Source organism: Photinus pyralis, unplaced genomic scaffold (genome assembly GCF_008802855.1).
Source record: "Photinus pyralis isolate 1611_PpyrPB1 unplaced genomic scaffold, Ppyr1.3 Ppyr1.4_LG4, whole genome shotgun sequence".
NCBI lineage: Eukaryota > Metazoa > Arthropoda > Insecta > Coleoptera > Lampyridae > Photinus > Photinus pyralis.
In genome coordinates this window covers 12,150,757-12,163,707 of record NW_022170511.1, presented here as the reverse complement: position 1 = coordinate 12,163,707, position 12,951 = coordinate 12,150,757, and the positions used below count along the sequence as shown (strand labels likewise).

General features: G+C 35.9%; 2 protein-coding genes across 4 annotated transcripts in view; one reads left to right on the top strand and one right to left on the bottom strand.

Annotated features, from left to right (window-relative positions):
• Positions 1-12,951, top strand: part of LOC116167671 (gamma-sarcoglycan) — a 295,822-nt gene that overhangs the window by 41,306 nt on the left and 241,565 nt on the right. The window lies entirely within an intron of this gene.
• Positions 8,728-11,860, bottom strand: LOC116167670. 2 transcript variants are annotated; one of them, XM_031483115.1, is made up of 5 exons: positions 11,790-11,860; positions 10,097-11,485; positions 9,964-10,036; positions 9,250-9,913; positions 8,728-9,200 (listed from the first exon to the last, which is right to left on the bottom strand). In XM_031483115.1, exons 2-5 carry the CDS (start codon positions 11,425-11,427, stop codon positions 8,764-8,766), a joined length of 2,505 nt encoding a protein of 834 aa, XP_031338975.1. In that variant the 5' UTR covers positions 11,428-11,485; positions 11,790-11,860; the 3' UTR covers positions 8,728-8,763. The 2 variants fall into 2 exon arrangements, with proteins under 2 accessions (XP_031338975.1, XP_031338976.1); XM_031483116.1 differs by having other exon boundaries at positions 10,097-11,276; positions 11,366-11,822.

The window sequence follows — 12,951 nt, the reverse complement described above, 5'->3', positions numbered from 1 at the left end:
TATACTACTCCGGTATTTATTTTACGAATTAGGAAAACCTACTTCGGAGTAGCCGGCAGAATTCTCGAAACTGGAAATTCCCATCTCTATCACAGATGAAAAATTCTTACCTCAGCCCAGGTTCGAACACCCGACCTCCGGATTTATAGTGCAGCACTCTACCATTGAACTACAAAGTCGGAACCAATCAACTTTGTCAGAACTGAACCGGTTGGAACAGTTCACTTACCGATATGAATGCGGATTATTCGAGAACCATTAGGTTCTGGCACCGTAACTCACTCTCCGATTACCGAACGGTCACGCGGCATTGGTTTGGTATCCATATACTAGAACTTCGTCCTCTTACTTTCCCTTTCTGTCCTTTATCGTTATTTATTAAACACAATTTTTTGGCATTCAGAAATAGTGAACCGGAGTAGAAAACCGCAGATTAGATATCTAGCTGTCTTTGTTCGTCACGTTTCCCACAATATTTATAGTTCATTACAACTCCCATACCTTCAATTACAATGGATTCCAGTTCATTATTGTTATTCGGTAAGTAACCTCAAAGGCAACGCGTTTGATCACGTCTTTTATTTAGAAACTTCTCTTCAGAATGTGTAAATAAATATCCTTTTGTTTTAAACACTTACAAGGGTAAACCGATAAACGTGTATGACAGATAAAAAATTGCTTTTTAGGAAAAAAGGATGTAATATATTGTAGGTTCATTCTGTTACAACGGGAGCATCTCTTAAACTTGACAGCTCTCAAGAACCTAGAGAGGTATTTGATAACAAGACCAAAAACAATAGTCCCCTTCATTTATAAAACGGTAAACACTTAATGAAATGTATCATAGTGTTCAGTACGATTGGAGTAGCACGAGATGATAAATTGTCGAAGTGCGGCCCTTTCTTATTCGTTCTATGAGTTTAGGGCGCCATATTTCACTTCCAATTGGATTTGTCCTACGACCTGAAGTGTTTACCTAACGTCAAGTTGCATAAGTGCGCTAAAGCTCTTCAGAAAGCCTTTGCGGGTTAACGTTATTTAATTTGGCAAAGGTAAACGCGTTTTTACTGATGCCTCATCGTGTTCGTGGGTAGTGAAACATGTGTATTAAAAGCTGGTGTTTGTGCACGTGTCCGCTGTGCAAATACGTTCCGAATTCATTTCAAACATCGAAACTACGGGCAAGCGATGGCTCTGTTTCTTGTTTTAACAAAAATTAATTGGGAAGCTTTTTTCTCAAAAGGAGAAACATTTAATGTGAAAGGGCGGTAGGCGCAATGAAGCCGTTTCTTTTCCCAGTAATCTTGGTCTTGTATCTTCTAAATAAAATTATTGTGGTGGTATTTTGCCTTTAAAATGTAAATTTATAAAACTTGTGAGTAGTGTGTTTTTCAAAATGTGATTCTTGAGGTTTGAGAACCGAGTTTAGAGTGGGAAGTTAAAGCATAAAAATTGATGTCTTCAAGTTTGGCTTTCAAACCAAATAACTTAGAGATTAAATCTCGAAGCTTTTTGCTTAAAGATTTGGGTTTTTAGCTTAAAGCTTTGTATCTTGAGACTTGATTCTTTTATTTTAAAACCTTGAACCTTATGCATGTTTACGTTTTGAATCTTACCGTGAATGTTCTACCCATGGCGACTGATTTTCGGTTTTCAATGAAGTTATCAACTTCTGCGAGTAAGAAACCCTCAGAGTGAAATTGATACAGTTTAGTATAGTAAGTATAGTTATTTTAATTATAATAAATTCTAAAAATTGCTCTACATGTCTCAAAATGATATTGGTTGTAATCAAATATGCCTGGAGCGCGTTATGGGTAACAGTGTCCCTGGAGATGACCTGCCTAGTTATTTCAAAGTTCATGTCTCATTTACTCGACAAGTGCCTACCTACTGAATACTGAATTTTTTGAAATTAGAGACATAATTTCGTTCCCGTTCGCTATGGAGCGGTATATGTACAAATTTTTGAACAGATAAAGCGGCTACCGATCATACCAATATAGTATTTCATTCAAAAGAGGGGACGTCCTCCGACTTCCTATCAAGATAGGCTGTACCCATCAGTTGTGCCACCTTGTCCGGCATATGGGAGTTTTTACGTATCGCCTATTTCGTTTGGAAAAAAGGTCAAAGGTATATTTCAGGAATCAAGAACTAAACATTTTCATGCTTTACAAAGTAAGCTAGGAGCAAGGAAGTAGAAATGTTTTTATCCGTCAGGGTACTCATGAAAGGTCTCGACGTAAAAAAACCCATCTCATCCTTTATCGAAATCTCGACGACGGAGTACCGAAAGAGAGTGCCTCACAGAGACTGCTGTGGCCAATATTTCAAGTTTGAATATTTCCATAACGAGGTGACCGAATATTTCGTTGGAAAGCTTTGGCCTAGTCTCATTAATTTGATTCTAAAGTGTTTAGTGCTATTGTGTGTAGTGTTACGATATTTTGCCGAGTGCACAATGTTTTTACTCCTTAGCGCTATAGACACCCCTAATTTTACCTACAATAGGGAAACAATTTTAAGTGCGGACATAGCGCACATTCAATTTTCTGACTTAATGAGGAATTTTCCTGGAGCATTAAGCCCAGAAGAATGTAATGAAATGTGTAAAATTTGGAATTTGACAAAACCTTTCGAGATTTTCTCTTTTGCGATTTAACTAACTCACATATTTTGAGTGCCTGTATTTTAAATCACATGCATCGGTCGGTAGTTTTGCGAACTTTGAGATGAATTAAGCCCTCAAAATCAACTAATTTTCAAAAAGTCTCAGGGTCTTGGAGTGCCTTGTGTTTCTCAAGGATTGTGCTTGTAACAGGTGGTCGCTTTAGCCTTTTTAAAAAATTTAGTTTTAAGTTTGTACTTTGGGTAGACATAGGGATGATATTACAATAATAACATTCTAGATAACATTTATTCTACGACCACAAAAGAAATTAAACATAAAATCCGAATGAACAAACTTGGACGACGGCGTACGAATAAACATCAAAAAGTCTTAATCTTACTTAAAATTTTTCGAGTGAGAATATCCCAATACAATGCAGACAGTAATTACTACCGAAAACAATGCATTTAAAAAGAACGTGACGTATAACTTGGTTTTTTTAATTTCGTTCCCCACAGAGGGTTTAGAGGTGTTGATTGTAGTATGTGGCTGCACACAAGCATACAACACCGATTACTCGAATGGCTGTTCAAAATACGTAAAGGCCAACTTTGATGAACTTCTATACTCAGCACGTACTGAACTTTGGAAAACGACTTCTTCGACAGACTGCAACTCGGCCTCGAAACTGACAACAAGCCCCATCTAAACGCGTACTTTTGTGTCTAAACGGACGCCCCTCCTTACATTGCATCCAGATTTGATAACAAATTGGTATCTCGATCAACCAATCAACAGCTCGCGATAAGACCTTATCTTACATAAAACATTTTCTACAAAACAAACAATTTTTTATGATTTAAAAAGGCAATTACATATGCGAATCCCCCATAAATCATGTGGGAACTGTTATAAATGGATTAATGAACAAATTCAACAATCGTTTTGTATTTATTCGTAATCCCGCGAAATTGATTAGCATGAATTGTAATGAGCATTTAATTACTAATTAGAACACATGGATTCATTCCAAATGCCTAGATCCAAACCTCAATGTCCCAAACTGACAGCAATATCTAAACGTATTTAGGTGAATGTTGATGTCTTTTCAGATAAAGTTATTTTATAGGATTCCTTATTTGGTTAATACGTTTATTTTTTAGTTATGCAATGTTTTAAATTAATTACCTATGTTTCTTTTACCTATATCGCAGTCCGAAACCAATTTGTAATTTTTTTGTGTATCTTTCGCGTAACGAGCATTATAACAATCCTGTCGATGGAGTACTGTTCTCTTATGAAGTGCTAAAACGAGTTCACGAACCTATGATTGTTATTGCTTATATGGAACTCATCTAACACATGGTATTTAAGATCGGACGTTCTGCGATGAAATATCCGAGCTGCCATAGTGCAGGTAATCTCTAAAGTGGCTTTGTCGTGTCTTTTCTCTGGCCGTTGTCGTACATTTTTGCTACTATCCCTGTTTGTAGCGATATTCACCTATCCAGATCCAGCGGGTTTTTCATGTCATCAACCCATCTGATCTGTGGTTTTCCTCTGCTTCATTTGTATTTCCAGGGTCTCCAGTTTAAAAAACAACCTTATTCCATCGGTCATTTGGTTGTCTGAAGTTATGGACCGCGAATTTCGATCTTAGTTTTCCCACCTCTTCTCTGATGTCTCTTAGTTTTGTTTTATTTCTCATTCATTCGTTTCTTTTTTATCTGACAGATTGACGTGTAACATTTGTCGTTCCATTGTGTTCCTTAGTGAGTGTCCATGTTTGGGATCCGTAGTAGAACATGGAGTACACTTTGGTATTAACGGATACCCATCGCAACGGCTATGCAACTAGCTGGTGTTGGTATTGCACATAGCATCCTCCGCATCAAGGGCTTTATAAGCAACTCTGGAATGACGCTAGAAAACTAAAGGTGGTGCTAGGTTAGAATATCACAAATCGCTTACAATTTACTTCAAGATCAAAAATGGTGATAATAGGGAACTGATCCACCTGATTAATGAAGTGGCGCTGTCTTTCAAAGTGATGGCGCTAACTGGTGGCAAGTCTGATGCAAATGGTTTTTATCTATGATTACCTAAAATGGTAATACGAAGCTAATGAGGCCTTTCATTCAGTCTGCATGAATAAATATTGTGTGCTTGCTTATAGCTAACGGACACACTTACTGCAATTGAAATAACTGAATAAGAAAAAGTATAAGAGTGCGGTGGGAATACGCTCATTTTTCAAACACATATTTTGGGAAACAATTTTATGAACCATTAAATTTGACGTTTCTTATTGAAATAGGCGTCACAAAGAACGGTCGATACTCGCTCGCATTTATAAATTAAGGGTAACATTTAATCGAGTTTTCACTCTTTGAATGACTTCAATTTACTACGAAAGTATAATTAAATGTAAAATTGTTCGTTGAATTAGTCCACTCTTGTTGGAAACCACGAAATTTAGTAACTAACGACTAGGCCATAACTTACAGCCATTTAGGGTCAAGAGGGTCAGATTAAAGTTGCAAATTACAATATAATCAAATTAACTTTTAACACAATTCTACCCCATCGTGAGCGCACTTTATTTATACCTACTGGGGCGCGCATGTTGTGTGAGAATTACGTGTAATTTCCCGGTAGAACGTTTAACATAAAATTGCATTTCGGGCTCTTCTAGCGATAAGTAGCGATGAGCGATGCCACAACCTAAGGGGCTGAAATAACTTTGGACGCAATCTGAAACGGGATTTATGAGTTGTAAGTGAAAGATTTGTTTGGAAGACGCCTAACTCGCCGGAGAATTATGTATATTTAAATTTGCTACGTTTTAAGTTTTATATGTTTTTCGAAACATTGCGATCGTTTTTCTCTCGGGCGTCAAGTACGAATGTTTTCTAAAGCGTCCGCCCGCTTGCTCCATATATTTTAAAAGTTTCATCTCGTAAATCATCGTGAGAAGTCCAAAGGTGAGAACAAAGATTTAATATTCAACTCCATTATGACGCCGGCTTTCGGCCTCTTGTAATTTTACATAATAGGAAACGGGAAATTGTGTATTGAAATTGGAGCGGCAGAAAAAGAAGTGTAACTTTCTATACAACAAATTGAACTTTCTAAGCGGTTTTTGAAGGATTACAACGAAATAAACTTCTGACATAAGCAAACAGAGTTCAAGTGAAAGGGAATTAATAGAATGGCACCAAAAAGAAAATGATGAAACTTAATTTGATATACGAGTTCGTCTCTACTTTTTTACGACTAAAGATACTTTCTAAATTCCTCCAAGCGGTTTGTAATAGCCTGCGCTTTTGAAGATGAGTATAAAGTAAAAATATTCATTGTCTATTCTCATTTAAGCTGATTACTTATGTTATCATCTTGGATAATAGAGTTAAGAGATATCGGAAACTAAAAGAAAAAACCTGCTCATTGAATCGCATTGTACCAAGTTCTAAACTACAAATGTTAATCCAGTTGAATCTGTTTCATAACCTTATCACTTGGAATAAGTTGTGTCTAGACAACAGAAGGGTTTGCATTTCATTGTATGTACTACGGGACGAGACAGACAAAGTTGTACTACAAAGTCCTCCGGAATACAAGCAACAGAATTAGTAATATTATTGTCTTTGTAGTAATGTTAGAGCAGCACCAGTGTGTTCGAGAGCTGTTAAACCAAGTTGTACCATTTACATCTTCTGTCCATTACAAATTGTGAATGATTTAGGGATCCAATAGATTCCTATGTCACGGGAAACTTTTGCGGCCAATTTAAAAGTGCCAGCACAGTTTATTTAAATTAGAGTCGGCCTAGAAGACTACCAGAGAAAACCCCCTGGGATGTTGACAGAGATGAACGGTCGAGCGACAATTTTTTCTTTAAGAAGGCGTCCATTGGCTTTCTGCTGTCATCGCACAAGATGGCGACAGTGTCCGGTCTCGTGCTTATACAGTTGGCTACCTCACAAACCGCCTTCGGGGTACCTTAATCGCAGAAACGGCAAAATTTCACTGACCGTGGACATGGAAAAAAATGTAAAACAAATTTTCGGAGCTGCTACTGTTCTATCCACAAATCCTGTAGTGCATCCATCGGCACTAGTCACATTAAAAGTTAACGTTAACCTTGGGTTCGAAAAAGAGCGTTTTTCTACAAATTGCCGTTTTCGCCTTGTCTTTCCTCTGAAATTTTCTTATGTAATGTGTGGTTTTGCTTGTACCACTGGTATGTTGGGTTATTTAGTGCTACAATTTCTTTAGTGGGGTGCCATTGTAAATTTTAAAAATAAGACATTTGGCGACAGTCAATCAAAAATGTTATTTTTCCAATACCTACATTGTTATATTGAATTTAACCCCTAATTTTTGTGCATTAATAGGTAATTTTATTCCCTCATTTTTGTTTTTTTTGTAAACAATTAATGGAAAAATGGATTTAAATCGGTCGGTATTGGAAAAATAGTATAAGCAACACTGGATTAAACTAGTTTTTGTTCCCTTAAGAATATCCATTCTCACAGGAACAAAAACTCTTTTTAATCCTTTGTTACTTAATATACTATTTTCTGATAGAGTACCTGAAAAAATTATGTGACAGTGGAAGAAGCCTTGGTCTGTGCTTCAATTCAAAACTTGTAATGAGAATGAATGACGAAATTCAAGAGATTAAAACGAAAATGCGCATGATACGGAATTAAAGCAGGGGCGTGTGCAGGAATTTAAACAAGTAAAGTAAAAAGGTTCATACTTAAGGTAAGTAACTTCAGCGCATTTTCCATGCAGTGACCCGTACTTTCCAAAACAACATAGGTATTTGCACTACATTTTTTTTACTGGAAGAATCTATGGCTATAATTTCAAAAAAATGTCTCCATAAATAAAGAAGTTAGCATTGCGGAATCTACGCAGGCGCACATCTGATTTTTACAATATGGGATATGCTTGCTTTTACCAGAAGTGGTTAAAATTTCAAATTTCTCTCAATCAATACGCGCGTTTCTTATAGTATTTTTTTTTATTATACCTGCCATACAAGTGGGCTGATTATTCTTGTGATTGCCATGGAAATGACTTCGGTTAAAGAAGATAATACACCGTCCATTCAGTGGGTTGTTGCAGAAGCAGAAAAAGTTGGTACCTGCAAAATCCAAATTTAGTAAAACCTATTATAAGGAATACGAAAAGTTGTTGGTGTGGATGAATAGCAAGCATCTTACGAAAAGAGTCGTACATGCATCGATAATGCTGGCATATATGAAGGAAATGTCAAAGGTATTTAAATCTTCTGCCCTTTGGTGCATTCATTCTCATACATACTCTCCTTAAGCATCAAGGGCACTCAGTCAGTAGAGCTAATGAATGCATATTGTCGTAACAATGGCCTTTCATTGAATATCTGCAAAACAGACATGCTGTTTTTTTCACATCGGGAGCAGAATTTTAATATTCTAATTCGATCACATACAAAATCCATACAACAAAATAGCGTTGTAAAATTCTTAGGTTTACATCTAGACAGCAATCTAAATTGGCATACACATGTTCAGTCGCTTATAAAAAAATTAACGACTTCTAATTTTGCCCTGTTTAGAATACTCGTGTCTAGAGATACCAATTCTACTTTGGCTTTCGAGCTTCCGCATGCGCAATGAGCTTCCGCGGTCATTTCAATTGTTATATACGGTTAATTTGTAGTATTGGAATTTATTTTATTGATTATTACATCGTTCCAAGGCTGAACATTCAAATTCTGTCCAGTCCCAATCTGGCGAGGTTAGAAATATATAAGACGATTTTAAACAAACAATGAAGACTTCCCTGGTTTGAATTAATCGTCTCGCTTTCCACAAGCTCCTCAGTGATTTCAACTGACTGGAAATGAAGTAAAAACCGAACCTACCGAACCGAAACTGTATTATCTAACCGAAATCGCGTTTAACTGAAAAAAAAATCATGCTGTAGGTATTTGCTTTGCACGAATACGATATCCGGCCGGTCAATGAGCTGACAGTGTGCGAGTGTGTGGTAATAACTAGAAATGAATAAAACTCCTATCCTACAAATCAGAACAAGCAACAGAAGAAGAGTGTAAGCAATGAAAATGAAAACTTTATTGTAATTTAACGTTAAGTTCAACTGAGTTGTAACAGATTTATTGCTATTTGATTGATCTCTTCTGTACCTGGATTTGATAAACCCACAGTTTCCTTCTTGGTCTTTTTCTTCGTTTTAAAAAGCCGTCTCTGCTGTTTAATGTTTTTGTTGTGGTGTACTTTGGAGCTTGCTCCCATTGAATGTTGAAGATCACGACTTTGTTGCAACCGTATTGCATGTAATGTTGGCTTGATTGGGCCCACTAGTTTCTTCAGAGCAGATATTTCCTCTCTTGTTGAAATTTTGTCGATATCATGGATTAGTTCCATTACCTCCATTTTTAATTTCTCTTTTTCGTCATAGAGATTTTCTTCTGAAATTGATGTATTTTGCGAAATAGCGGCAAGTATTTTCTGCTCTTCCTCTACTTTACTGGAAATACCGTCATCAATTTGAAGAATACTGGCATTTGGAACTATAAACATTTCAATATCACAAGATGTCTTAGATGTGTGCTAATTTACCTGGCCCTTGTGTAATATTTCCGACTTCGAGCTCTTTTCTGTCATTAAGGAATCTGCAGACTAGGTGTACATGTTTGCACATATTCCACTTAACAGAGGAATCTATGCACGAGCAGGAATATTGGTGAATGCATGCATGGCATTGTTGACACACCAATTTGCAAGTACAGTTAATTTTTCTCGCTTCCACTTTATACAAATCTTGACATAAAGCTGAAGGTACCTCCCACCCCTCCTCTGTCACCATTACCAGCTTTAGATCCATGCCTTCACTCGTTTTGTGCCTAGCTCGTAAATCCTTAAGTTTACTGGAAATTTTGCCTTTATTTAAAGTAATCAGTCTTTCAAATAATTTGTCTCGCACGAACTTCATCAGGGCATTTATAGCTTTATCAAGCCTCTTGACTACCTTTCCATTTAAATAAATATATTTAATAGTCTCGTGCATCCGCTCGATATGCATATTTGTGTTTAGTCCGCTATGCAAGCGATGGCAATATGCCCAAGCTTCGACATTTTCGGTATAATACCTTTTGAAGTACTGACCAAATTCGCATGTGTCTGCATCATTTACTAACGCTCTTAAAAAATTGTCTATCATTTGGGTGAACGCATTTTGGTCTAGTTCTTGCAGAATTGTCCTAAGTTGTTTGTAGACCATAACCTGAGATGAATAACAAAATTATTTATACTTATACATAGTTAGGTACTTACCTGTTTTTCTTTGGAATGAATTTTGTTTAGATTCTTACGCCAAGAGCGGTCTACATGCCATGTGCAGTAAATTCTGTAAAACAAAAAGAAATAAATGTTTATAATTATACACTGTAATGTAAACCTTAAATACCTAAAATCTGCAGGTTTCATAACACGTATCCATGCATTATAGAATGTTTTTTCCATGTCTGACATAAAAACTCGTGGTTTTATTTGTCTCTTCATTTTCTCTTTAATACATGAAAAAAATAAAACCAAAATCTCCACATCTGATCGATTGCTAAACAAAAATGCGCAAGGGAACCCTTCTCGTAAATCATCCAGAACTAGGAGTGTGTGCAGCTGAAAGTCATAAGGATTGAGGCCATGAGTGCCATCTAAGCATATGCAATCATCAGCAAACTTTTCAAGTATTTCTAGTTGGCCCATATTCATAATAATCAAAATGAAATCTTCTTTTTTCAAATTTTGATGTTCCAATAAGGAAATATCCTGAGGTTTATAAAACAACACACATCCACTACTCTCGACCTCTTTGACCCACGATTCTATGCTGACGGCATCATTTGTATGTCTTATAGCTTCATTGTTCAAATTAAAAGTTTGCTGTATATTATGCAAATCCTTTTTCGTTAAAAGATGAGTTCGATCCAGTTCTGAATTGCAAATAGAATCTCTAACTTCATCCAAAATTACCTGGAATGGAATTTTTGATGCTATTTTCAGAGCAAAATTCTCTCTTTCCTTTGTTGTTAAAGTCAAGTGCCCTAGATTATCTGATGTGTGTCCTGCATGCGTGCTGGTGTATTCTACAAAGCAAGTTCCTGATACATGACATACGGTGAGTTTTATTCCAGCAGGACAAAACCCATCTATTTTTTTTGTCCCTTGTGTTTTTATATGCCTTATTCCCTTTCCTTTTCGTTTATAATATCCAGATCGATGACAAACATATTTTAAAATTTTATTTTTCTCAGTACTGTACCACCCATGTTCACTTATAAAAAGAGAACAAGTTGCTTTTTCTTCTTGTACTTTCCAAAATGTGAAGGCGTCCATGTTAGCAAATTCCATGGATTTGGTGCTAATGGATATATCATGAATATTTTGAAAATGTTGATATAACTGGTGTCTGAAATAGTCTGAGAACCCGCAAATACTGCATTTTAAAGATTTTCGTCTGCTAGAACTACTTTCTGAGTGATGACCTTTGTTGTGACTGTTTAAATTTTTCAAATGACTAAAATGTTTTTTACACTTATCGCACTCATGTGTATACTTCTTGGCTTTCGTCAACTCTGCTTCTCTATCTGTAATAGTTAGAAGTACAGTTAATTCAGTTATTTTTATATAATCACAAAGGTAGTAGGTTAAAGAAAAAAAATTAGCCATAAAATACCTGGATGGAATCGCTTTACATGTTGTACCAAATTTGAGTACTTCACAAAACTTTTCTCGCATCCATTGCAAACTGCGGCTGATTTGTACGTTTTGTATGGTGCTAATTTAGTTAATTGATCTGAAAATAAGTTTCAGACAGATAAATATTAAATAGACGTCTAATATGGAATGGAAAGTCAAAATGTAAACTAACGTACCTATACTACTGTCAGCTAAAGTAAAATAAAGCAAGACTACTTACCAGGATGGAACTTTTTTACATGCGCCCTTAAATTACTTTGTTTGCTAAATGTGACTTTGCATATTTCACAAACCGCAACCATTTCCAACAATAGTTTACAATGAAAACAGGTAGTGTACACGCAACCGCTCAATCAAATTTTTAACGTTTACTCGGTTAAACAACTTACAAATAACCGTACCTGCAGTAAAACGGACACAGCAACTGATTGCGCATGCGGAAGCTCCAAAGCCAAAGTAGAATTGGTATCTCTAGACACAATTGTTTAGAATTAGAAAATTAGTCAATAATGAAACTATGCGCTCATACTATTTTGGAAGTGTGCATTCGATATTGAGTTATGGTATTGTATGCTGGGGTAATACCAATTGGATGTCCAAAATTTTAGTTTGCCAGAAGCGAATACTACGTACAATGACTTTTGCGCCCCATACGAAACATTGTAAGGATTTGTTCCGGCAATTGAAAATTCTAACAGTGACATCAATATACATAATGAATTGTGCACTATATGTACACAAAAAAGTATTAAGCGATAAGATTAAACTAAGGGGAAAATTGAATGAGTATCCAATAAGAGCTGCCCATAAAGTTCATATTCCTCCTCACAGACTAAGTTACACAGCCGATAGCTGCTATGTAATGCCTTTAAAAATTTACAATCATCTCCCCTATCATATTACTAATGCTTCATCTACTAGACATTTAAAGACTGTGCTTAAAGAAGTATTATTGATCAAATGTTATTATTCCCTCAATGAATATTTCAGTTCTGTGATATAAGTTTGTGATCTGTGTACAAGTACTGTTATATACACTTATATGTTAAATAGCAATTTTCTGTATTGTATGTTTTATAATAGATGTTAGACGCATTCCATACTGTAACAAGTCGACGGAATAAAGAGTATTATTATTATTATGGTCGGTGTTTCTTGTGAGAACTCAGGTCTAGCCTGGTTAACTAATCGCACGGATTAAAAATCAAGTAACGATTAGTGTCTGTGTCTGTGTCTGAAGTTATGTAGGGTCCTTAAAAAAAAAAAAAATCACACGTACATTGGACATCTAGGGATAGTATGTAATTCGTACTTACCAACATACCTATTGATGGGCACAATAGCCAACGCTATCAGGAAAGAGGAAAACAAAACAAACAAAAAATCATTATAATAATTCCTGTAATTTTATTAAATGGAGTTTATTGTGTAAGTGTTTCTTTGGCTTTGCGTTTGGGTTGAATACGAGTGGGTTGTGATAACGTGGTGTGTTTCTGTGAAGAAGGAGTTTTGTGTTTTTTAATTGTATTTATGGTGTTTCTTTGTTCCTGAGGTCGTGTTTGT

Excerpts from the sequence above, each read along its gene's own strand:
- LOC116167670 (XM_031483115.1), bottom strand. The coding sequence starts at position 11,427 with ATGCGAGAAAAGTTTTGTGAAGTACTCAAATTTGGTACAACATGTAAA. Across the intron at positions 10,037-10,096 it reads ATGAAACCTGCAGATTTTAG|AATTTACTGCACATGGCATG; the intron begins GTATTTAAGGTT and ends TTTGTTTTACAG. Across the intron at positions 9,914-9,963 it reads TTCATTCCAAAGAAAAACAG|GTTATGGTCTACAAACAACT; the intron begins GTAAGTACCTAA and ends TATTCATCTCAG.